Here is a 26,945-nt window from a genome sequence, read left to right as displayed (position 1 = left end):
GAATCGTTGCAACGACACTGAAATTCATTTAAAAACAGCCCAGAGCGTCTCTGTTGCGTAATCAGCCATTCCTTGTGTACGCAATGACGCGGGTGCCTACGCGCGCGCTCTCGTCACTCATTTCCTGAAACACATACATGAAACCGCAGCTGAGAGTAAAAGATGCCATATGATCCTGATGCTCGTGTGATGTGCTGATAGTTCACGCCAGGTGTGCTCTTCTTTGGAATGAGACGCTCCTCATATGGGTTGGGCTCTTATACAGGTTTAACTTCATTCCTGAAGAGATTCAATATTTCCTTTTCTTTTTCCCTGTCCAGACTGTCGCCATTCTGAATAAAGATGCATTAGTGCTATGAATTATTATTTTTTTCTATTCAGTTCTGTTCAGCTTTTCACGATACATATAGCTTTAAAAGGATGGTTTCTTACTAAACTTAGTATTGGCAAAGTGTTCAAGTTTTTAATATTAATTATATAGTTTACTACATTGTAATTTAATAATTTTTTCACATCGAAAACATTGTTATTTTACTACAGAATGGTTACTGCTTAAATAAATAAATAAATAAGTACATAACAATTAAAATAATAGACCAATAAGACAGAATAGTAAGGTGACTCTCTTTCCTGCTTGCACACACCTCAACCCAACTTCTCTATTCATCGTTAGAGAAGCCTTAGGGTTTTTCCCGCCCATGTGTGGTGATTGACACCTACGTCGCCCAATCATGTTCCGAGGAATCTTCAAACTGACCAATGGCGTGGCATTGTAGGCCCGAACCCGGCCCAGCCGCCTAGAGCGCGTCCGTGTTATGTGTGCCATGGACTCAACCCAGTAATATTGACAATAAGGCGAAATAGGGACCGATATTCCCTAATAAAACATATTTTCTGGATTAAAAGAAGATATTAGCGCGGTGTGTGGATATAAAGAGATACCCGGGGATGTTCGTATTTCAGCTGGATCATTTTCTATCATCGGAAATTTGAGTGTTTGATGGGATTATTGCTGTGGGTTTGGCAGTTTTTAAGGCCAAAAACAGATTTTGTGTCTTTCTTTTTCTTTTTCTGCTGCTTCAAGAGGCCTCGAAGGAGGAAAGACGATTGAAAACACCCAAATCAGCTCCTCACATCGAAAACATCAAGGTAAATTCAATATTTGAATGGTTTTTGCCTATCCTGCTCAAGTTGAGATCCGGTACGTTTTGGTTTTTCATATACCAAAGTAAATATGTCGAAGAAACGAAGTTAAGGTCTTAGAACACTTTTTATACAGAGTTTGTTAGGGTTTGTGTACCTTAAAGGAAAAAAAACTGAATCATACTTTTAGCATTTCTCACACACGTCTGACTGTAAAGCAACATTTGAATGGGTGTATGAGTGAAAATCCGTGAAGAAAGCTTGTTCTTCATCTGTTTTTGTTCTGGAATGCAGTAGGTCTTTGTCAGCTATTTGTGTGTGTGTAAATATGTTTTGGATTATTAGTAGATCATAAACCTGCATCATCTGCACTCATATGGACTGTAGGTTTACACTTTTTTTTCTGTCCTTTTTGAAGGAACCACAGTGCTAAACTGCTCTTGTGAATCTCCAAACTCTGTGTCTGTTCATTACGGACTAACTCACCAAATACAAGTTGTTCTGATCACTACTCCTCTATTCTTTGCCAACTTCTTGCTTTGGCTCAGTGGCACCGTGCCTCTGTGCCCTGTTTCCATGGTCTGGTTCATTTCAGCTGCCTGGCAGTTTGGCAGTTCCAATATCTCATCACCAACAACAACGCATGCACCCCACAAGTGGTTTACAGTTGGACTGGTTGTTTTTTTTTTGAGTGACCTTCAGTCAAAACCAATGGGAAACGTTATCTCTAAATACCTGGTTATAGAGATTAGGGCTAGGGCATCAGTGGCAGTGTGTTTTGGATTACCGGCAGGGCATGGTTGTTTCCTAGATTGTTGTTGCTGGGTTCACTTCTTTGTCAGTCAATCCAGTGGTTAAGCCCTGGGATGTTTTTATACCTGCAGATCTTTATACAGGGCTGGACCTCATAAAAGCATGGACATCCGAAAATAACTCACACTATCTAATAAACTATCACAATCTCATAAACTAGCTCAGTTGCACTGCATTAGAGATTGCTTGTTTTTATCTATCTATCTATCTATCTATCTATCTATCTATCTATTTCATCCTTCATTTTTTGCAGAAGTTTGTAGTCAGTGTCTTGGTCTCATACAGAAATCTCAATGTGAATGTCAAACCAGGGAGAACTTTATAACAGGAGAGGAAGGAACATGGATCTTTTTCCTGCTCTCACCTTATCATTCTTACAAATTTTTTATGTCCTGGTCCTATTTCACCCAACATTATATTTCTTTGCACAGTTGAAACTTTTTTTTTACAGTACTAATTAAAATATGTATGCATTATTTTCATGTCAATTAAGTACTTTTTTACCTTTAGTTTCTCATTAATATAATATTTTTTGTTATTACAGTAAAAAACGTTGTAATATAAATCTTACATATGTTGGTAGTATTTGGTGCATTTGTTAATTTCAAGGTTGATTTAAGTGACTGATTCATTTAAATGCAGCAGTGCATTTAATTTAATCAACGCGTAGTTTTTATTTATATTTTATGTTTTTAAAATAATTTATATCAGTTTTTGCATTATGATAATGAGATTTATAGTGTAAATGTGCTTTACACTTTTTTAAAAACTTTTTTATTTTTATTTTATTTCTTTTTATCAAATTATGTATATTGCTGTGTTTCTTTCTGTTGATTTTGGGGTAAAATGTGAATTATCTCAGCTCTGGGACATTCTCAAAGAGTCTTAACCACAAAGACTGCTTGTGTTTATTGATTTTTGCTGACCTTATGTGTTTTGTTAATGTTCTCTTGTGAGATTGTTGCTTGCAATCATTGTTCTTGTACATGAGAGAGAAGGTTTATTCCTTTTACAGGTAGTGATACAGCCAGGCCTGTTGTTTCTGAGAACAGGAGAAGTGGCTCAGAAAGGGGATGTCATTGTTTGTGGTGGGCTTCACAGTGCAGCATTATGGGATGTCATCAATAGATGTTGGCAGCATCTCACTCGTTTGATGTCTGCTAATTTAAACCTCTCAAACTGCAATATCAAAGTGCTCTGAATAGACGGATTAAAGACCACACTGGTTTTGTACTGTCCAGTTCAGATAATCAGTTGAAATGTACTTTTCTGTGCAAATTCATTTGTGTCTGCTCACAGCTTTTTCTTTCAAAAGACACAAAATAACTGAGTTCAGTTCTACGTCTATGATTTAAGCTTCATGAGTTCCACTAGCATGATCAGAGGAAATTTTAGGTGGTCTTTCTCTCCTTTTCTGCTTCCCTTGCCTGTTGTTTTTATTTTTTCTTTCTCTCATTCTACCTGTTAATTCTTTGTGTTTATCTGCTTTAATATCATGCATGTAATTTAAGCTGACACCAGTAGACCTGTGAAAAAACCTGATCCAGACTTTTTCGGCCAACTGAATCCTTATGTGTTCTACACACCTTCTTTCATCAAAATAGAGTTGTTGTTTTTTTGCTCATGAATTTGTTTTCATTCTGTTTTATCTTTCATCGCAGTATGCATTCCTGCCTTTATTTACATCTCCTGCCTAAATTTTCATTTTACCACCACATTTCCTTCCTATAGCCATTTGTGTTTTGTTTTATTATTACAGTTGCTTTTGAATTGCAAACTTCTTTGTCCGAAGGCATTAAAACAGGTCTGGATTTAGTGCTACTCGGACCTGCAAAACACAGACATAATGAAAATACACACACACATCACTGATCTGAAGACCTCAGTGCAACTAATGGCTGTTTACGGTGCTGCTGGACAGCAACTTGACATACTCTTTTGTCTTGTTTTTCCACTGCGCACTTAAATATCTGGCATTATTTAATTCATCATAGAACACTCCCGCCAGGTTCCTACAGAATCTAAATTCACAGATAAGAAATGTTTTCTTTTGTGTCTATGTTGTTTTGCAGGAATAACTCGCTATTAATTATTATGCAATTATGTAGCCTGATTAGTGTCAGTGACAGTAGGAGTGTGTTTACCTGTAAATATTTTGGTTCATAATAACTGAGTGCCTTGCAAATATTAGACTCGAGATGATAATGCAAAATATGTTTGTGTTCCCTAATCGTATTTATCTAAAAACTTGTCTTCACAGAGTGATCATGTTAACGACCAACAAGCAGTTGTTTATAGCCATAGCAAATGAAATGAAGATGATTATAGTCATTATACAAACATTTGGTAGTGTTTCTTAGACTGTCATATACTTTCATTCATTACTCAAAATCTGGGCTCTTTAACATACACACACAACCCACTAACTAAATATGTTACGTTTATGACTGGTAAGTATTGTCCCAGCATTTCTGTGTAATTTTAAATGAAGATCAAAAGCAAAGTCAAAACTTGGAGACGCTTTATGTAGGGTTGTTTCCAAACAAAACAGAGCAAATGAATCCATTAAAAATGAGCCATTCCTTAGCATTGTTAGCAAAGTGAGCCTGGTGACAATGGTCACTTCAAGGAAGTATTTTTAAATGTTTGTGATCATATGATCCTGGGAGGGGATTCATTTTGAAAGTTGAGGATCTTATATTTGACATTCTAACCATTTGGTTATTCTCATGTGCCCAAGGACTATTGATAGGATATATTTTTACACATACCACAGAGATGCACATGTTATTTTGGGGCAATATTAGATCCCTGATCCATTTGTTGCAGTGTTGATGTGTTGTCTTACACACCTCGTTCTCTTTTTCCAGGGCTATGTCCTCCGCATCCACCACGCCTCCATCAGTGGATAAAGTAGACGGATTTTCCCGGAAGTCTGTCCGGAAAGCCAAGCAGAAACGTTCTCAGAGTTCCTCACAGTTCCGCTCTCAGGGCAAACCAATCGAACTCACACCTCTTCCCCTGCTCAAAGGTGACTTACTTACGATTACCAATGCTCTCATAACCACTTCTGCTCTGAAATCACTTGAGCTCTGAAAGTCCCTGATACAGAGTAGAATATAATTCTGATTCAGTCTGCTTCAGTGGTCTATAAAGCTGTACAGTAGAATAAGAATGCAGAAGTAATGTAGCAGTTTTCTGAGGTCATGTGTGAACCAGACTCGTTGCTTTATTAGATTAAGTTGTTTTTTAATAGTTATAATATTTATTGTGCATGTATACACATTCTTTGTTTTTTGTTTGTGTGTTTGTAAATGGAAGGCACATATCCCACATTGCATTGTGGATATTATTTCTCTGTGTGGCTGTGGCCTCTAGTTACACTACCGTTCAAAGGTTTGTGGTCTGAGTGTTTTTATAAGAAATCTCTTATGCTCACCGATGCTGCATTTATTTGATCAGAATTACAAAATGGTCATAATATGAAGTATTATTACAAATTAAAAATATGCACAGTACACATGCTGCAAATTGCACAGAGATAGTAAATGTAGTATCGTAGTATGCAGTTTAAAACAACCAATTTTGCTTATGCATCTCGGCTCTGTGCAACTTCAGTTAGATTGTAAAATTTTAGATAGAGTACATCTTGACTTGTCTGTGCTTGTTTAGGATGATGACTTGTACTTGTTATGAAGTACAGATCTGCAATATCTTCTGCTATCTGCTAGTAAACATTATGCAAATACTGTGGGTTCAATTGTATTATACATATGTTTTTCTGAATCACCCTCAGTTGCTATAGGAGACACACAGACCTTCACATGAAAACAAATAGATGCAGAGACGTATCAAATGTTTTGTCACCCTAAAGCTTGCGTGAGAATTGTGGTGTTGGTGCTGGCAGACTTAAAATTAAATGAGTAGAGATCAGTTCAGAAATCTGTCCGTTTCACCGAAGGCTTACAGTTTTATTTCAGTTGGTTGTGTGTCTGAAGATCTTGTTTTTGTGGAGCATGTGTGATGGAGTGAAAACATGGGTTTGTGCAATCATGCATTTATCCATTGGTCTGACTTGCTTTTTCTTCTTTCTCCTTTAAAGTAAAAAAAAACAAAACACACACACACCTTATAACAAGTGTCTAGGGCTGCACAATTAATAGAATATATTGGAAATAATGGCTACTGTGATTAAGTAATCATAAGCCCTATTTTGAGTCCATTTCTATGTGACTTATAAAACAGTAGTTAAATTTCATTATCAAATTAAAAAACGTAAATTACAGTATCAATAGAAATACTTAATGATTATTAATGATAACTGTGCATCCCTATTAGAACTATAAAAAAATAACTTTTTTCAGTGCTGCAAACTTTTTTTTAAATTATTATTATAAAGAAACTGACTTGTTTGACCAAATAACCTTTGAATCCATATCAGTGTGTTGAGTGGTCAAACAGGTTGATTTAGCTAGTATTTGTATTTTCTGATTGCCCATTGCCGAGGAAACCACCCTCCCACAGAGGCTTTGTCTGTTTATCTCTCATCATATATGAATGCAAAATACAATTGTTTACTCATCAAAGAACAGGCTGTTGTCAGATTCACCTGTTTCTTGTCAGACATTCACTGCCTTGCCTAACAAATGACTGTGTTCTGCTTGTGATGCACTATTAAAGATATTGACTAGATAGGTCAGCTCTATTCATTGATGGACTAAAGGCCCCGAAATACTTCAAACGAAGTTCGTTTTTGTTCTTCGTTTTGGGGCAAAAAGAAGTTTCTGAACATTCCAACACCCCCTCGCTGCTGGAGGCGGGGTGTAGATTAATGTAAACATGCGTCGCGACACTCGCGTGTATCCCCTAAACAAAACAACAAGGCAATGAAGAAGTGTAGGCACTCTAGGTGTGAGACGTGCACCAATGGTCAGAATATTATAGACAAAATATTAATGATTAGCAGCAGTTCAGAATTAAGTATCATGTTTGCAATACAAAAGAACCATTCTATTTCCATAATCAGTCCTTTATGGCAAGTGTGAATGTCTCATAGTCTGAAAACTTTAGCATGATGTGGGAAAAAATATTTGTTACTTTATTTTATTAGTGTTCATTTATTTTATTAAACTGGATAAATTATTACACCTTTGTATATTTTATGTGGTGTCATGATTTACTTTTGATAAAAACAAAGGTTTATTGTTGTATATTTGTTTGGCATTTCATTTATTGTACCGTTAAATTTTGCTTATTGAAAGAACAACCGCAGCAGCATGGTGTTACATTTATTTGAAACATGTATTTGGTACTTGCTACCTTATATCTTTACTCTTTCCTTTCATTCTTTTCATGGCTTTGGAAAACTTACAGAGGTCACAGAAATGGTGTGTGAGTGATATGATAGGCTAATTGCAGTCATGTTTTAGTAAAGATGAGGTTCATAGCCTAGCACTAGTCATGAGCATGATAGCCAAAATATGAGTTTTTACAGTTGTTTTTGTACATGGGCAGCTGTTGTGTATTTGTAAAATAATGTATAAATGTATAATATAATGTTTAAAGAAATAGTTCACCCAAAATTAAAATTTGCTTAAGATTTACTAACCATCAAGCTATCCATGATGTTGTTTTCAGAACAAATTACGAGAAATTTATCACTTGCTCACCAATGGATTCTTTTCCCTCATATCTTGAATTTTCATTGCGTATAACTGAATTCTAATAGGCTACATCACGCAAGGAGTCATTGTCCTGTATCATATTTGGTAACTACTGCATGCAATGTAAGATGTTCTACAGGTACATTGTGCGCTAAATATGGTTATATGTTTAATGCAATTAATACTTGTGCCACATTTACATGTTAAATCAGCAGTCCTATTTTGAAGTTAATGATTTAATGGATTACGATGGATTTTTTTTTTTTTGCTTCACTACACAGTTGATAGGCTATAGAGTCATTTTAATCAGTTATTTGAACTCATTATGACAGCACCCATTCACTGCAGAGGATCCATTTATGAGCAAGTAATGTAATGCTATACTTTTCTAAATCTCTTCCCGAAAAAACTAGCAGCTGTTCATCTGTAGATTGTCAAGTTGGTAAAAGAATTCATAGTCATTCTCTGAAACTTTTCTGTATTCAGAGTGTTACAGCGTGACTCAACAGTAAAGATGGCCTGCTGGCCCAGGGCCAGTGTGTGAGCATTTCAGACCTGACAGAAAAGTTGTCCTTTTGGGCCAGTGCTGCATTGCCACTGTTAATTGTACATCTGTTTTATGCCTTGGAAACTTTTTCTATGTGATGTATTGTTGTGGCTGCTAATTTGTCATCAAGATAACGTTATCTAGCTAGTTAACCTAGATAAGGTGTTGTCTAAATTATATATTTTATTAGAATTTTGTATACAAGTAACAAAAGAAAAAACAGACAGAAAAAAAATATACAGAATAGAAACCACAAGCAAAACAGAACACAGACACCAAAAAAAACAAACAAAAAAAACAAACAGGGCATATTTAAAAACTAGATAAGGTGTTGTCGAATTAGCAAAAATTGTAGTCTCGAAAGCACGAGGAAGAATATGTTGACAACTGCTTGCTTTTTCATAATTTGTATTTCACATTAAAACCAAATGACTTTGAATGCGTTGTTGACCAAAAGAGACATTTCCGAAAAGAGCTTCTTTCATGTTCCATAGAAGAAAGTCATTCAGGTTTGGAATGACATGAGGGTGAGAAAATGACACAGTAAATCATCCCTTTAGTGAACAGTGAAATTGATCATAAAGGGGGCAGAGAGAGAGAGCAAGTCAGACTACAGCATAACATTTATAATGTCATGGATATTTACTGGACAGAAGTATCAAACGCCATGGAACCCAGTTGCCAATAGAGGGCACTGTAGAATCACTTTGCTTTCCTAAATAGACTTTAATGGTGTGTTTAGTGGTGTGTCACCTGAAGGCAGAGGTTTAGACCACTCACTTCCTTTTAGCTGTTAACACTGAACCTTTATAGAAAATAATTCATGACTAGTCAATTCATGGCTTCAGATGCACTCGATACACTGTCACTAACATTCAAACACTTGGTGTTGGTAAGTTTTTATTTGCCCACCAAGGCTTCAATAATTTGATTAGAAATTCTGTTAATATTGTGAAATATCATTACAAATTAAAAATAATTATTTTGTATTATAATATATTCTAAAATGTAATTTATTCTTATGATGGCAAAGCTGAATTTTCAGCAACTTTACTCCTGTGTCAAATGATCCTTTAGAAATCATTCTCTTATGCTGATTTGGAGGTCATGAAACATTTCATATCAATTCTTATGAACAATAGTTCTACTTAATATATTTATTATATTAATACCGTTCAAAAGAACAGCACTTATTTGAATATTTAGTGAGATTATGAATGTATTTTACTGTTACTTTTGAGCAGTAGTGTACAAACTGTCTGAGAACCTTAAAACAGAAAAAGTGTTGTCTAGAGGCAGAGAGAAACTATAGGTGAGTGGGACGTGGCAACACAAGCAGCATCAACAGAGAGATGTGAGCTTCTGTATCTCATCTGCGTGGGACACACTCTCCAGCTGGATGTCAGACTGCTGATGCTGCACAACATGTCATTTTACACAAGGAAAACACTGACATGCCAACAAGTTGCCGACTGGTTCTGGAAGGCTAGTAAAAATGAGAAATAAAATCTTGAAAGAGACATTTAATTGGAAGATGTTTATTAATATAGATGCTTAGAGTTTTGGTCAGTGTGGTGTGTTCCTAGTATTACCAGGCTCTTATTAAGCCATGTGTTCTGGCCACCTTAGATAAATTTCCAGCTCATCGTAAACTCCTGCCCCTCCTCTCTGGGATCTGCGCTGTGCCTCTGACCTTGCTGGCTTGAGTTTAAATGAGGAAGGCAGAAAATAGCACATTAGACACAGAGCCCGTCCGTGTTTCCGTGGGCTCAGCTCAGCCATCCGACACCTGATCTCATGGGTTCCTCTGCGGAGGTGCAGCTCTGTGCACCATACAGCGTACACATAACACACACACAAGGCTTACAAACAGTCATGTTTGATTCACTTTTTCGAATACTTTAACTTCCAACTCACTACCGGTTCCCTGGAGCTAACAACGTAGGAAGAAATTCAGAGAAAGAGAGAGAGACCTGTCTGAGTGAGTGAAAGGGAAGAGCGGGTGGTCATGGTGTATTTTTGTCATTTTGTAGATGTCTGTCTATTAGCGCTTTGTCTTTCGTGTTGTTTGGTGTTTTAGGGGCTGGTTCTGACCGTATGTGGACATGTGTGAGATCAGGAGGCCAAGTGGAGCAAAAGGTTCTGTTTGTTCAGTCAGATGCTGATCTTAAACGATGGTATGAGTGCAGAACGCTCTGTCATTGCCCATTAGTTGGCTAACAAACATGACTTGTCACTTTTGCAGATGCGAGTTCAGTATGTTCAGCATTAGTTCATTGTTGCGTTTCATGTTTATGTGACCATTTAGAATGTAATTTGGAGGAAATCGGCTTGGTGGTTTCTGATGTTGCATGTTACGAGACATGTTTTATGTTTACATTAGTGCATTAATTGCAAAGAAAACCATTCTGTTTTATTGCATTTTTATTCTTAAGTGTTTGTTAAAAAAATTTTTCCTGAACTGCTACTTAGAAGTTTCATGCCAGCTGCAGCGTCACTGCAAAAAAAAAAAAAAAACACTGTGTTGCTCTTTCTGACTGCACTCGAAAATGAATATGCCGCCCAAAATGCTGCACGTTTTCTAGTTGTACAGTTCTTCTTCCAATTGTAAAACTAATTTGGTAAGTCCCAGTCAAGATTTATTAGTGCTTTATCCATCATAATAGATCCTTTCTTTTTTTTCATAGTATTGGTCAAGTTTGGATTTATGGGCTGATATTGCATATTTAATTGTGTGCTTATTTTCTCTGTTCTTGCATTGTTTTTACCTTATTTCCTTTGCTAGAAAAGTCTTATTAAAGGTAATTTTTTAAAAATAGTGAATTTTAATACATAGCAGACCACAAAATGAATATGCTTTGTTTTCTGTACTGTACATTATATTGTTGTGATGCCTAAATAACATCTATCAACTATTGAGTTTTTGTTTTATTTGTTTTGATAATATAAATCTGCCATTTAGCAGTTCTCAGCAATAACGTGAGGAAACTTTTAGCTTTTTTTAATGGACAGAATTTTACTATCTGCATCTCTACAACAAAGTCAACTTTTTTGTAACTTTGCATACATAAGATTTAAAGCCCAAGTGAAAAAAGCCTTCTCTTTAGATTCAGGGAACTGTCTTTGCTTGTGTGTGTGTGTGTGTGTTTGCGTTAAATGCATACAGTACATTTCTTTCTCAGTCTCTGGCTCTGTGAAAGTCACCTGCTAGTTCCACCTGTCGGAACAACTCACGCACACACTCTTGCACATGCACTATGTCTGTGTAAGTAACTAGACACAAATTTGTAACCAGTACTCTCTCTCTCTGTGTGCATTTAAAACCACACACAAACAGCCTCTTTAAAGTAATCCAAGACCACCGTTCCATTGAAGTGGGGTTTTCCCCACCCAGGTTTGTGAAGCAGCACGAGGCACAAGCCATCACCATATATGAATGTGCCACTGCACCTTGGAGATCTGTTTATCTTTAATATCTCAGAACAGAAGACCTCGCTGCAGACCTTCTGTTTAGTTTATAACACTTCAGACTAGGGATGCACCGATGTATTGGCCGCCGATATTTATTGGCTGATATTCCTCAATTCACAACCATTGTCATATCGGCTATATAAGGAAAAGGCCAATATAACAAACCGATGGTTTATTAATTAACTGCGTGAAGGCACTGAGCTGTATAATAGGGTTGGGCGATGTCTACCAAATTGTCATCGGATGATGTCTACAGTGAAACATCGTGATGGATGATGACATCGGGGGGCGGGGTTAGGGGTGTGCCCGAAACGTGAAACAAATAACACATTCTACAGAGCCACTAAAAGGTTAGCCACTTGCTAGCAGTAACCTGTTGCATTACAGTACATGAAAGTTCACTTACCACATACACAGAGTAGAATCTCTGATAGGACGATGGCGAATGATTTGCAGGTCCCGAGCACCAATGACAAACATCTAATCTTGTCAAATGTGTGGTAAGTACTGCCGCTCCATAGAGTCCTTGTGATCGCAAATCTCAAAAGTGAAAGTAAAATGAGAGCGCGCATTTGAAAGGGTTTTCAATTTATATACAGTCGCCTATACTTAACCAACGATATAATTTTTAGAAAAAGTATTGACTCTACTGTATAATGTCTGTTGCATAATCCTAGCGCTGCTGTCTGCACTTTAATGCTAATCAAATAACAAAAGAAAAAAGATTGCACGCTATTCTTGACTAAATAACTTTTGTAACTTTCATAAGTGTAGAGGACCTCATCTGAATGATGGCCAAAATTTTACTGATGTTTTAAGTTTATTGCGTCCTTTTTCACTCCAAAAAAAAATCACCATAAGAGCTAAACAAAATACAGTACGAGAAGTGCACATTAAACTCTCTCAGTTGCATTATCAACAACATAAATGATTCAAGGCATCCTAGGTGTATATGACTTTCTTCTTTCAGACGAAAACTATCTGAGTTATATTAAATGGGTCATATGCCGTTATATGATGAAGAACATTATTTTGTGTATTTGGTGTAATGCAATGTGTTTATGCGGTTTAAGCCAAAATGACTGTCACTGTCAGTGTGTCTAACTTAAGCAATGGTACGGATGTCTTTTGTCTAGATGTTCATCTGCATGCCCTTTACTGTAGAAGTGTTGTTTTGCTCTGTCATGACTGCTCTGTTGTGTCTTGTATTCTGACCTTTCGGATGTTCAAGTCATAGTTTCATAGGATAAGTTGGATTCCTTGGATGTTGTGATTCTGCATCTTTCCGTGAGGGTTGTGACCTGTAATACTGAATCACAACGGTTTAGAATTGCAGCTTAGTGCATCATTTGCAAGAAGTAATTTGCTTTATTTATGTTAAAGACTTCATGATATCAAAATGGCAGAACTGCATTGAGAACTGAGACTGCTTCTTGCAGCCTGTACAGTATGGCTGCATAATTAATCAAATTTCTAATCACAATTACAATTATGGATGCCACAATTACGTAATTGTTCAAAGGAGCAATTAAAGGGGTCATATGATGCGATTTCAAGTTTTCCTTTCTCTTTGGAGTGTTACAAGCTGTTTGTGAATAGATAAGATCCCTATAGTTGCAAAGACTAAAGTCTCGAACCCAAAGAGATATTCTTTATAAAAGTTAAGACTTGTCCACGCCCTTCTAAAACGCCTCGTTTAAACACTCCCCCACATTTACGTCACGATGAGGGAAGATTTGCATAACGCCGCCCAAATGTTCATGCAAACAAAGAAGGCATAAGCTTTGATTCTCACTGTTGCCTCCACCGTCATGTTTTGGAGACGCTGAATATTGAGAATATCATTCCAAACGCGACACATTTACATTAATCTACACCCCGCCTCCAGCAGCGCTGGAGTTCTGAAACAGTATACCATCACTCAGCCTTTTCAAACTTCTTTTTACCCCCCAAACGAAGAACGAAATGAACTTTGTTTGAAGTATATCGAGGCTTTAAAGGGTTAGTTCTCCCAAAAATGAAAGTTAGTCCATGTTTTACTCAGCCTCAAGTAGTGCTGGGCGATATATATATTTTATCTATAAAATTATATCTCGATATTGTCAAAATCTTTGCCGCTTTAATCACTTACCGCTTTTTATTAAATGAACACATGTATATGTAACTCAAGTAGTGCAAAAAAAGTACAGAAAGTGCATTCTGTCAACTTTTTTTAGTGCATGCAATTCACAATTTATACTGTGCAACTGGGGGAAATAATTGAACCTCGGATAAGTATTTTTTCAGAACATAGACCGGCTGAATGATGCTTTCATTTAGATCGCTAAACTGCAGCTTGTTTGTTTTTCAGATCATCTGCGGCGGCGCTTCCACAATGAGGAGCGAGCGTTTGCATGCGCATTGTTGTGATTGGAGAAACGACAAACAACAAATGCTACTACACTGCTCAAAACTCGCGTTTGTATCCTCAGTGGCAAATTCTTTAAATATGTAAATATACTTACAGACTGTGAGCTGGAAGCGCCAGACTGTCCTTGCAAAGTTGGAACTGCCTTACTTTATAGAAACAGACACCGGCATTGTAGGCTACTCTCACAGGAGACAGTCCTTGTCCTCCGTAAAATGCGTATGAATATTTGGGTTAAACTGTTCTGGAACAGTGTTGTATATACAACTTATCCACTGGTTTCTAGTTGTGTCCTCTTTTGGAAGGCCAAACAAAGTAGTTATGCTTTCACAAGGAGACACACAGGATCTCAACGACATGGTGATGGCGGCAACAGGGAGAATAAAAGTTACGCCTTCTTTCTTTGCCGTGAACATTTGGGCGGTGTTATGCAAATCTTCCCACAAAGTGGCGTAGACATGTTGGGGCATGTTAGAATGAGCCGTTTTAGGTAGATGTGGTTGACTCTTAACTTTTATAAAGAATATCTCTTTGGATTTGAGACTTTAGTCTTTGCAACTTTACAGATCAAGAGCTTGTAACACTCCAAAGAGAAAAGAAAAATTTAAATCACGTCATATGACCCCTTTAAAAAATTTTCCTTGCTTTTCCAAGCTTTATAATGGCATGGACGGGTGTTTTTGTTCAACAGTCCAAAAGTAGTCAAATAAAGTGCATCCATCCATATTAAAACGTACCTCACACAGCTCCGGGGGGTGAATAAAGGCCTCCTATAGAAAATTAATGTGTTTTTGTAAGAAAAATATCATATTTAAAACATTTATAAACACCTTTCTTTCACTTTAATATGGATGGATGCCCTTTATTTGACTACTTTAAGACTGTTGAACAAAAACACCCACCCATGCCATTGTAAAGCTTGGAAGAGCAGGGAGAATTTTTTATATAAATCTGATTGGATTCGTCTGAAAGAAGAAAGTCATAGACACCTAAGATGCCTTGAGGGTGAGTAAAACATGGGCTAATTTTAATTTTTGGGTAAACTAACCATTTAAATTGAATTTTTTTTTTTTCATGAAAAATAGTGACACTATTTTGGCCCAGCCCTAGTTCCAAAGTGATTGAAATGTATTTTTTAAGTGTATAATTTGCTTAGTTTGGTTGTGAATTCAAAACTGAACTGTATGAAGAGTTGTTAAAACCAAACTTTTTTTAAAAGTTTCGTCAAACCCCAGCTACCTGTTCAATAGGAGATACATCAACTCAGGGAAAGAAATTGCTCCTCAAACAATTTAATTGGGTGTTTTTATTGTCAATGATATTATGATGGTGATTGTTTAAAGGCTATCTGTTGGGTGAACCAAATTAGTTGGTCCACATCATAGATTTGCTTCTAAATCAGCGTTCTGCCATCATGTATGCAGTTAAGTCAGTAAATTGGTTCTGAATTTGAACTCTGGGAAGTTTAGGTTTCTTGCCCTTTCCTGTGCTGCCCACTGATTAGTTTACATATCCAAGTTCTTTGCAGTTCATGGATAATGGAAAACTGCCTGTTGTGATGTCTGATGAATGACCTAGTGTGATCTTTATATCCTCAAATCTTTCCTGTAAATTAAGAGAGATATGGGATCTTTTGTCTAGTTTGGCATGTGTTTATTGACTTTACACTCTACTAAAATGAATCCCATTATTAGTTTTTCTCTCAGGTTGTATCCGAGTCAGATGGTGTTTGTATATATGGAAGTACACCCTGAACCTCCTATTTAAGTCCTTTTGTGAGCACACCCATCACAAAGTGTAGTTTCAGCAAGGTATTTTTGAACTTTTTCTCATATGTATCTATGTTTGTTTGTGCACAGACGTCTCTGCTCAGGAGCAGCCGGAGTTGTTCCTGAAGAAACTTCAGCAGTGTTGTGCTGTTTTTGATTTCATGGACACTCTGTCAGACCTGAAGATGAAAGAATACAAGCGTTCAACCCTCAACGAGCTTGTCGATTATGTCACAGTCAGCCGAGGATACCTCACAGAACAGGCCTACCCAGAGGTCGTCAAAATGGTGAGTTAAAACACACATAGAGTCAACTAAATGTGGGCAGCAGGATTCATAAATTTTCTAAATGGTATAATGTGAATTTGTTTTTCAGTAATCAACTCTTTTCAGTAATCAACTCTTTCAGTAATTACAAACTCTTTTTATTAGCAACAATAATATTGTGGTTTATTATTACAATTAAAAAAAACTTTGAATGTATTTTAAAAATGCAATTTATTTCTGTGATTGCAAAGCTGAATTTTCAGCAGCCTTTACTCCAGTCTTCAGTGTCACGGGATCCTTCAGAAATCATTATAATATGCTGATTTGCCGATCAAGAAGCATTTCTTATTAATTTTTTCTTTCTTTTCTTTTTTTTTTTGCGAACTTTAAGGATTTTCCATGAACAAAGTTCAAAAGATTTTATTAATTTAATACAGAAATCTTCTGTAACATTATAAATGTCTTTAATGTCACTTTTGATAAATTTCATGCATTCCTCCTAAATAAAAGCATTAATGTCTTTAAAAAAAAAACTCAATTAATTTATAGCTTATTCCGTTGATTTTTCTAGTGTCTGAACTTTCTTTTGTCAGAATTTTTCATTCGTTCAAAAGCAGTAAATTAGGATTATTTTAAAGACAGTAAGTGCCTTGAAACACTGAATAGCTTTTTAAATTATGGTTGACTGATATGGTAGTATTTAATGATGAAGATGCCCAATGTAATAAATTGCTGATATAACCAATGCAATTAATAATTGCTAAAGAGACGTACCAATACACAAAAGTGCACAAATTAAATGAACATGCATTTTATGCAAAAATAAATCGAAAATAATGTTCACCTAAAATGGCTTTCAAACATACACAAATACACACGCTTCAGCCAGGTTGAGTGATACATTACAAACCTGTGCACCCTTATTCCAAGAAGTTGAATAAAGTCAATCTGATTAGAGCTTGAAATTTCAAGCAAGCTTGTTTTCAGACAGTCACTGAATGGCCTGTAATATTTGATTCAGCAATTTTTATGGTTATATTACATCTTTTTTTTTTTTTTTTTCAGGTGTCCTATAATATATTCCGAACTCTTCCACCCAGTGACAGTAACGAGTTTGACCCAGAGGAGGATGAACCCACTCTAGAGGCCTCATGGCCACATTTACAGGTGTGTGTGTGTGTGTGTGTGTGTGTGTGTGTGTGTGTGTGTGTGTGTGTGTGTGTGTGTGTGTGTGCGTGCAGTAGAGGTTCTTGATAATATTGTTGTGTACTCTGGTCCCTCTTTCCTTTTGTAGAGCTCCTGTCTGTTTTATTTGTTTCAGCATGTTTCTGTGTGTGTGTGTGTGTGTGTGTGTGTGTGTGTGTGTGTGTGTGTGTGTGTGTGTGTGTGTGTGTGTGTGTATTTTCGAGGGTTTGTACACACACTCTGACCCTCTCTGTGTGTGTGTACTCACTGTATGCTTCCAGGACTCCTTTAGAAATGAGATGCATATCTCAAGGAGAATCTCCCTGGTAAAACTTCTCTTTTGTTTCGTTATTAATCCCTGCTTTCATCTACTTCATCTAAAAAGAGTCCAATAATGAAAGCCACATTCCCAGACGTGTGATACTTGTCTTTTTTTCCGACCTGTTATAATGGCAACGACCCCTGGTGGCAGTAGCAGTGTGTCCTGTGACTGTGACCTCAACTGAATCATGACCTTTGACCTTTTACCTTTCTTTGCATGCTGGGTTCAAAGAACTCCTCCAAATAATAACTTTCTCATTCTTTTCTCTTCTCAGCTGGTGTACGAGTTCTTCATTCGTTTTTTGGAGAGCCAGGAGTTTCAACCCAGCATTGCCAAAAAGTACATAGACCAGAAATTTGTCTTACAGGTGAGGATGTTCTTTTAAAAATCTCCTCAATCCCTTCGTTTTTCACTAGTGTTTGTTTGCTCATCATCTTTTTTGTGTGCTGTGTCCATCTGTTGTCCTGTCAGCTGCTGGAGTTGTTTGACAGCGAGGACCCGCGGGAGAGAGATTACCTGAAGACAGTCTTACACAGAATCTATGGAAAATTCCTGGGACTAAGAGCTTTTATACGAAAACAGATTAATAATATTTTTCTACGGTGAGGGATATGACAGTTTACATAATATTTGCAAATGCACAAATAAAGCGCAAGCATTCATCTCTGTCTTTCTTGTTCTTAGTTTTGTTTATGAAACTGAGCACTTCAATGGAGTCGCAGAATTGTTGGAGATTTTGGGAAGGTGAGTTGTATTTGTTTAAGGTCACAATGTAATTTTCTTAACTGCTAAGCTTATATAGATGGCCATTTATGTGTGTGAAATATATATATATATAGTGCTGTCAAATGATTTATCGCGTCCAAAATAAAAGGTTTTTTTACATAATATATGCGTGTGTACTGTGTATATTTATTATGTATATATAAATACACACATACAGTATATATTTTGAAAATATTTACATGTATATTTATATTCATGTAATTTATATTGCATATAAATATATCTAATATATAAACCTAAGATATTTTTCTGAAATATATGCATGCGTGTGTGTATTTATATATACATAATAAATATACACAATACACATGCATATATTATGTAAACAAAAACTTATTTTTAAAATTTTGGATGAGATTAATCGCGATTAATTCAAATTCACTGAAGATTATCCGCTGCAGCATTTGTGGTTCTTGCTTATAAAACCTCAGAACTAGAGGTTTTACCACAGTTTCCATGAAATATGATTATATTACCAGGAAGCCCTTGATGAGTTTTGCATTGTTCCGACTGTAGCAATAAATTCAACGTTTAGCAATCTCAGAATGCTGTTCATGAAAGTTGTGTTTGTCTCCTGTCAGCATCATCAATGGCTTCGCTCTGCCACTGAAGGCCGAGCACAAACAGTTTCTGGTGAAAGTTTTGATTCCTCTTCACACCGTCAGAAGCCTTTCACTTTTCCATGCACAGGTATTGCCCGTTTGTGTGAAAACATTCAGATGAGTCCTTTGTGTGTTCACTTCCTGCAGTGTTAATCCTGTCAGTGACATTACTGTTGTTTTTGCAGCTGGCATATTGTATTGTACAGTTCCTAGAGAAAGACCCTGCATTAACAGAACCGGTAAGTGTAGTTTTTCATTAATCATCACTTTATTTTTTGTCCATTTATTTCATCAGTCCTGTTTTTTTTTTCTCCCTCTAACAGGTTATCAGAGGTCTGCTGAAATTCTGGCCTAAAACCTGCAGTCAGAAAGAGGTGAGATGGATGCGGTCTCCTGAATAGAGCTAATTCACAGCATGCGGTTGATCAGTCATGATTTCAGGGCAGTGTTGATGACGCTTTAGGATGCATTCACTGATGTTCTGTATCCGCTTCTCTGATTATCTGCATTGATGTGTTGTGTAGGTCATGTACCTAGGAGAGTTGGAGGAGATTCTGGATGTGATTGAGCCTACGCAGTTTGTGAAGATCCAGGAGCCTCTCTTCAAACAGATCTCCAAATGTGTCTCCAGCCCTCATTTTCAGGTCTGCACAAATCCACTCTAGTTCAAGACTTAATTAAACCGGTCCAATTGTAGTTATGCAGCCAGAATAAACAATTTTTTTTGAATCTTGAAGCCCCCATATTTGAGGACAGGCCGATTCTTACCACAGTTTTGCATTTGAAAGGAATCAGCTTTTAAATGCATGCAGCAATTGACAATGAAACCAAGATGGTGGTGCGGTCAGATGCAGCGGCTACTCCGGGTCCCAAAAACTGTGTTTTTATGTCTGTTAGTTTCGTTTCCTCGTCTTCGAACAGTCTCACCTTATCGCAAAATCATCAGATAAACACCCGGAAACACATCTATGATCAACAGAGCCTTTTGGAAATTGTTTTCGCCGGAGACTACTGAGAAGCTAAGAGGCCTCTGTCTGCTGCTGAAGCCGAACCTCAAGCCTCTGCCACAGGCCTGTGATAATGACACGTCACTCGCGGATGCACTCAACCACTTTTATTCGCAATTTGAAATGCAGAATGACACACCTGCCCATACCTCCCAACGACCAGGTGCTCTGTCTGTCTCCAGTCGATGTAAGGAAGACCCTATCTAGGATTAACCCACGCAAGGCTCCGGGTCCTGACGACATACCTGGCCGTGTACTGAAAGACTGTGCTGCACAGCTGACAGATGTCCTAACAGATATCTTCAACACCTCGCTGAGCCAGGCACTCGTCCCCACATGTCTCAAATCTACAACCATCATACTGGTACCAAAGAAATCAACTGTGTCCTGTTTAAACGACTACCGTCCCATAGTGCTGACTCTAATCATGATGAAGTGCTTTGAGAGGTTAGGAACATAAAAACCAGCCTCCCTAACACACTCGATCCGCTCCAGTTTGCATAACGTCCAAACCGATCTGCAGACGATGCAATTTCCTCCACCCTCCAGCTGGCTCTTACCCACCTAGAAAATAAAGACTCCTATGTCAGAATGCTGTTCATTGACTTCAGCTCAGCATTCAACACAATAATCCCACAACAGCTCATTAAGAAACTAAACCTGCTGGGCCTCAACAATTCTCTCTGTAATTGGATCCTGGACTTTCTAACCGGAAGACCTCAGTCAGTTCGTGACAGCCACAACAACTCGAGCACTACCACACTGAGCACAGGTGCCCCACAAGGCTGTGTGCTCAGCCCACTGCTCTTCACGCTGCTGACCCACGACTGCACTGCCAATTTCAGCTCTAACCACATCATCAAGTTTGCGAATGACACAACTGTGGTAGGTCTCATCAGCAACAGCGATGAAGCGCACTACAGAGAGGAAGTGGCACCACTGGCTGAATGGTGTGGCACTAACAACCTGTCCCTCAGTGTAGAGAAGACAAAGGAGGTTGTGATGGACTTAAAGAGAAACTCGGTTGACCACCCCCCACTGACCATCGACAGCTCGACTGTGGAGAGAGTCAGCAGCACTAAATTCTTGGGGGTGCACATCACAGAGGATCTCACCAGGACCACCAACACCATGTCACTCTCCAAGAAGGCACAACAGTGGCTACACTTTCTCCGCCGGCTGAAAAGAGCAAGTCTTCCTCAACCCATCCTCACCACATTCTACAGAGGAACCATAGAGAGCGTGCTGACCAGCTGCATCACTGTCTGTTACGGGAACTGTAGTGCAGCAGACCGCAAGACCCTCCAGCGGACAGTGAATACAGCTGCAAAGATCATCGGTGCCCCTCTCCCCTCCATCCTGGACATTTTCCTTACACGATGCTCCAGCAAAGCCAACAGTATCGTGAAGGACCCCACCCATCCCTCCCACAGTCTCTTCATTATTTTTTGTGCCCTAGACACTTTTCACACACACTGCTGTGTGTACATAATCACACAAAAGACTCAAATATGTTTACATGCTCGTCCACTACAAATCATCTTGCACTATTCCCCAGCCAGCTGCTTGACAATGTTTCTCTTTGCACATGTACAGTATTATGTGAAGTATTCGTATAGTCTATATATTTTTCCTTTTCAGTCTATGTATAGGTAAACATTTATATACAGTATATTCATATTCAAAATCTGTCATTAGGTTAGTTGTGTATAGGTATCGTATCATGTGAAGCGTTTGTATAGTCTGTATTTTGTTTTTAGTTTTATGTATAGGTAAACATTTATATATATAGTATATTTATAGTCAACATTTGTCAGTAGGTTAGTTGTGTATAGGTTTATACTGTTTAATTCATTGTTGTATGTCTGTATTTATGTAGTACCGTGGTCCTGTGAGGCACGACATTTCGTTCCACTGTATGTCCACACATGTAGCAGAATGACAATAAAGCTCAACTTGACAATACAAATAAATTATGCATCATATTATGAGCTCAGAAAGTGTTCATATTGTGTGTGTGTGTTCCAGGTGGCTGAGAGAGCTCTGTACTACTGGAATAATGAGTACATCATGAGTCTGATTGAGGAGAACTCTAATGTGATTCTTCCTATAATGTTCACAAGTCTGTACCGGATCTCCAAAGAACACTGGAACCCGTGAGTCAAGCCTATACTCTTCTGATGTTTTTAACAGTACCACTGCAATCTCTGAGCCTACAAAATAGTTTAATAGGGCATATTTTGTCCCAGTCACATTCATTGCTTTTTCTTCAATTTCCTATCTATTTTAGGACACTATTTGCGAAGACACATACAATATTTTATAAAATGTAATGTATAAATTAAAAATAAATACACACTTTTGCACGGATTGCTTTTGTATCAGATTTTTTTATTTTAATGGAGTAGTTAATTTAATGTTAGTTTAACAGTAATTTATACACTATTGGTGAAATATTTGGGGTCCGTTTTTATTTGTATTATTTTTTAAGAAAAAAATACTTATTCTGAGCGTACACACATTAGGGCGGGGCGATATATCTAACGATATGATCATGCGCATCTAGTCAGTAAATCTGGTTCCGTGATTACCGCTAAATCGCCATCACCTGCTTTCAAATGGAACGGCATTTAAAAGACAGGGCTGTAGATCACCGACAAGCTACGCAATATCGCATTAATTATCGCAGATGAATCGCCTTCGATAATGAACGCGATATTGCGTAGCTTGTCAGTGATCTACGGCTCTGGCGATTTAGCGGTAATCATGGAACCAGATTTACTGACTAGATGCACAATGATCATATCATTAGATATATTGCCCAGCCCTAACACACATGAAACAAGTAGACCGAATCATTAATTACTCGCCCTCATGTCATTCCAAACCCATAAGACCTCCGTTCATCTTCGGAACACAAATTAAAGGGATACTCCACCCCAAAATGAAAGTTTTGTCAATAATCACTTACCCCATGTCGTTCCAAACTCAAAAAAAAGCTTTGTACATCTTGGGAACACATTTTAAGATATTTTGGATGAAAACAGGGAGGCTTGTGACTGTCCCATAGACTGCTAAATAAAATATACTGTCAAGGTCCAGAAAAGTATGAAAAGCATCGTCAGAATTGTCCATCTGCCATCAGTGGTTCAACCGTAACGTTATGAAGTGACGAGAATACTTTTTGGACATGAAGAAAACAAAAATAACGACTTTATTCAACAATTTGTCTCCTCGGTGTCACTCCACATCAGCGTAGTGCCATTTTGGCGAATTTGTGTCAGCTGCGACACAGGATGCGCTGTTTTCTTTCAAATCAAAGCGTAAATAAACGTAGAAAACGTATTCTTGTGGTGCGGCTGACACAATTCAGATTCGCCAAAATAGCGCTACGCTGATGTGGAGTGACACAGAGGAGACAAAATTGTTGAATAAGGTTGTTATTTTTGTTTTATACAAAAAGCATTGTCGTTGCTTCATAATGTTACGGCTGAACCACTGTTGGTGTGAAAGTAAACAGCTGGGAAAGAAATTGCATGTGTATCAGTAAATTGGATATGTGGACAGTTTCTCTTGGTCATGGCAACATCACACACACGCCTCCTCTTTATTTTTTGCATTTGCATTTGGCGGGAATTGTTTAAATGAGGGATACTGTGATATGCACATTCCTGGAAAGAAACTCAGGACAGCAGTCAGTGTTTGAGGGAGTTCATATGCTTTGTTACTTTGCAGATCTTTTTCATGCACAAACACCAACATTACACATTAAAGGAAGTTGACAATGTAAAATGGGATAATAGGACCCATTTAAATTGTAATAATATTTTATGATATTGATTCTTTACTGTATTTGTGATCACATAAATGCAGCCTTGGTGAGCATCAGCATTAAAAAACATTACTGACCTCAAAACATTTGAACAGCAGTGTACTATCACAGCCTCCATGTAAAGATTTAGTATATTTTTATGTGATATACACAACACAGCATTGTCCTCACTGTCCAGCATTAACCGGATTAATCATTTCCAGTCCAATCATGCTTAATTCTAATTTGTTCTCGTTTTCTGCTTTCAGGGCCATAGTAGCTTTAGTCTATAATGTTCTGAAGGCCTTCATGGAAATGAACAGCACTTTGTTTGATGAACTCACGTCCACTTACAAATCAGATCGTCAGAGGTGAGCTGTTTTTTTTTAATTCATTACTTTCGTGACACGTAGTTGTTTCACCCAGTGTTAAATATACAGTACCTCATATTTATTTGCCTTTTTGTTCATTCTGTCATTCCTCAGAGAGAAGAAAAAAGAGAAGGAGAGAGAGGAGCTGTGGAAGAGGTTGGAGGATCTGGAGTTAAAGAGAAGCCTCCAGAGCGACGGAATTATTCCCACTTAACGACGCGCCTCTCCCGGACCGCTTTTTCCCAACGCCTCCAACATGCGCTCGGAACGTTGGCCACATTTTTTTCCTTTCTGTATTTGTGCGACTTACTTTACGGTAGATTCACCTCGTCAGTCTCATTATTTCAAAAGCACTGTAAATAACTTTATTTTATCTTTTCCCCCCTTAAAAATATTATGCCGAAAAAGAACGTGACTAGAAAAGGAAATTAAACAATTAAAATAAGCAAAAAACGAAAACAAGAGAAACCGGCACTGGAGGGGGAAGGACTTTGAACAGACAGTAGGACTGAAATGAATGACTGCTGTTAAGAAAATCAAACAAACAAACAGAGAATCTCATCCCACTGATCGGACATACCTCTGCCATCCTTACTGAACAACACCAGCCCAATTCTCTCTCTCCTTCCTCACCTGCCCCTGTACCTTACTCTTCCCCGCTCTTTCTTTTCCTCTTTATGTTTCTGAATTGGATCAACATTCGCCACCTGTGTGTCCTGAATATCTGAAAGCAGAGTAGTCTACCCTTGACCTCTGATTATTCGTTAACATCTGGATAAACGCAGTGAGTCTGGATTGTAGACATCTTGAGGAGATGCAAAAGGACACTATGCAGTAACCAGCAAAGAAGAGGAAGTCATAAATATACACCAGCTCTTGTTTTTCCCCCCTTTTTGTTCTTTTTCTGTCCAAATGTGCCACCCGGTACACTTGTTTGGACTTTTTAGCACCAGTCCGGTACTGGTACCAGTAAATGGGACTCACACACACACACATCGGAGCAGGTGTCCAGAATTCCAGCAGCAAAACCGGAGATGCTTGTCATGAGAAATCGAACTGCACGTGCACACACACATTCTGCATTCGAGTGTGTGAGGGAGTTTCTTACAGTGTTAAGTACCTGTATACTGTATCTGAATGCAGTACTTGGATACTCTGTATCTAGTAGAACATTTAGCATATTTTTCTTTAGGAGAATCCAGTATATGATGAGGAAAGATTGAACACAACCTCTTGGGATTTTTTTTTCTTTCTTTCTTGGGTTTCACTTCTAATTTGTTATGGGTTTATTTTATTTTTTTGTCTGGAATTGGTTTTGTTTTTTTCTTTTGACCAAGTGGAATTTGTTCTCTCTTCCTTTTTTTTACTTAGTTACTGATTTGGGGGGAGTGAGAGGGGGATTGTGGAGGACTGATGCTGTGGTGAGCTTTGTCAGAATTGAACCTGTGCTTTAGAAAGCCCCAGAAATCAAATGATTACAAAAGTTAAAAAGGGTCGGATAAATACAAATGTTTAATTATTTTAAAAAATAAAGAGATATTAAATTAAACCTGTTTTGTGATAAAGATGAAATGCACATTTGCCTTATTTGTGGCGTGTGTGAGCGGATGAAAGTGTAAAGGAGAGGTGTCTGTATAACTTGGGCATTATTGCAGCTGAAAATCATGAAATGGTTCAGATTTGTTTTCTAAAGTACTGAAACTGAATAATTTTCATGGCCTTTGTTCTGTTAACTGATTTATTCTTTTAAGTTTCAGTGAATCGGCTCTGAACAGTTGGGTCCCAAACTGAACTGAATCAGAATGACAAACGCAATGAGTCTTACTAAGCATAACGAATTGCTTTTATAAACCAGTTCTTGTAATTAATTGCTCAAAAAGATTTAAGATTCATTGGTGAACTCGTGTTATCAGTTTGAATCCGTAAGAATGATTCATGAATTATTAGTGAACTCCTATTTGAATCAGTCTGAATAGTTATTTACACACTCAACCACAAGTCAATTATTTAGTTAATTCCTGTGAGAACAAAAATTGGTCATTACCCTTTTTTTTTTTTTTGACACCTGACCACTATGAATACCATTTTGTTGCAAAATCTTTGTAACAATTCTTCAAAAAGTTTTTCTGCAGGGTGGAATGACTAGAGGGTGAATAAATAAGAGTGTGTTCATTTTCAGCTGACCCATTTCTTTGTGTGTGATTGACTTATTGTTTACAGGACAATATGTAATTTGTGTGTAATTTCAGCCCTCTACTCACAAGTACCAAATTCTTCCACAAGAGTGCAGCAGAGCTCAACATTAAACATTTCTCAAACCAGCTAACAATACTTTTGCTTTTGTGGAAACCATTGGGTGTGCATCTTAAACTCTTCTCAACCTTTGCGCATGTTGTCTTTAGATGCAGGTCGTTCTTGTTTTTCTTAATGGTTTGCATGCTAAAGTGTGAGCTTGCAGGATCTGGGAGGATTTTTCCATAGGTGTTAAAGGATTCAGCGCTGCTCTGAAATTGGCAGGTATATATGTACTTAAGACATATGCAGGCTTTATTCTTTCAGTTTGAGCATTAACCTGTCAGATACTTAGAGGGGGAGGAAGGGGTAGGAAGTAAGGGCATACTTGGGTGACTGCTTGCTTTAATTAACATCACCCTTGGAAACAAGAATAGCAGTACTTTTTTGAAAAAAGAAATGTTCTTAAAGAGAGAGTTCATCCAGAAATGAATGTTATTTCACCCTTATGTTGTCCCAAACCTGTGATTTCTTTCCATGGATTTTTTTC

At 37.6% G+C, this 26,945-nt stretch overlaps 1 protein-coding gene across 2 annotated transcripts; it reads left to right on the top strand.

The window, feature by feature from the left end:
* The first annotated feature begins 790 nt into the window (after positions 1 to 790).
* On the top strand, positions 791 to 26,346 carry LOC109088513 (serine/threonine-protein phosphatase 2A 56 kDa regulatory subunit epsilon isoform-like). Of its 2 annotated transcripts, XM_042737371.1 has the most exons (15): positions 791 to 950; positions 1,085 to 1,149; positions 4,827 to 4,987; positions 15,904 to 16,100; positions 17,145 to 17,246; positions 17,861 to 17,953; positions 18,058 to 18,188; positions 18,271 to 18,330; positions 18,954 to 19,062; positions 19,160 to 19,213; positions 19,298 to 19,348; positions 19,499 to 19,618; positions 22,010 to 22,137; positions 24,062 to 24,163; positions 24,278 to 26,346. In XM_042737371.1, exons 3-15 carry the CDS (start codon positions 4,831 to 4,833, stop codon positions 24,375 to 24,377), a joined length of 1,404 nt encoding a protein of 467 aa, XP_042593305.1. In that variant the 5' UTR covers positions 791 to 950; positions 1,085 to 1,149; positions 4,827 to 4,830; the 3' UTR covers positions 24,378 to 26,346. The 2 variants fall into 2 exon arrangements, with proteins under 2 accessions (XP_042593305.1, XP_042593306.1); XM_042737372.1 differs by lacking the exons at positions 791 to 950; positions 1,085 to 1,149; positions 4,827 to 4,987 and adding an exon at positions 9,502 to 10,147.
* The last annotated feature ends 599 nt before the right edge of the window (positions 26,347 to 26,945 follow it).

Source organism: Cyprinus carpio, chromosome B13 (assembly GCF_018340385.1).
Source record: "Cyprinus carpio isolate SPL01 chromosome B13, ASM1834038v1, whole genome shotgun sequence".
Taxonomy (NCBI): Eukaryota; Metazoa; Chordata; class Actinopteri; order Cypriniformes; family Cyprinidae; genus Cyprinus; species Cyprinus carpio.
Note: the sequence above shows the minus strand (reverse complement) of the source record. Positions and strands in the feature narration are given on the sequence as shown.

Excerpts from the sequence above, each read along its gene's own strand:
- LOC109088513 (XM_042737371.1), top strand. The coding sequence starts at position 4,831 with ATGTCCTCCGCATCCACCACGCCTCCATCAGTGGATAAAGTAGACGGA. Across the intron at positions 19,619-22,009 it reads TCTCCAGCCCTCATTTTCAG|GTGGCTGAGAGAGCTCTGTA; the intron begins GTCTGCACAAAT and ends TGTGTGTTCCAG. Across the intron at positions 22,138-24,061 it reads TCCAAAGAACACTGGAACCC|GGCCATAGTAGCTTTAGTCT; the intron begins GTGAGTCAAGCC and ends TTCTGCTTTCAG.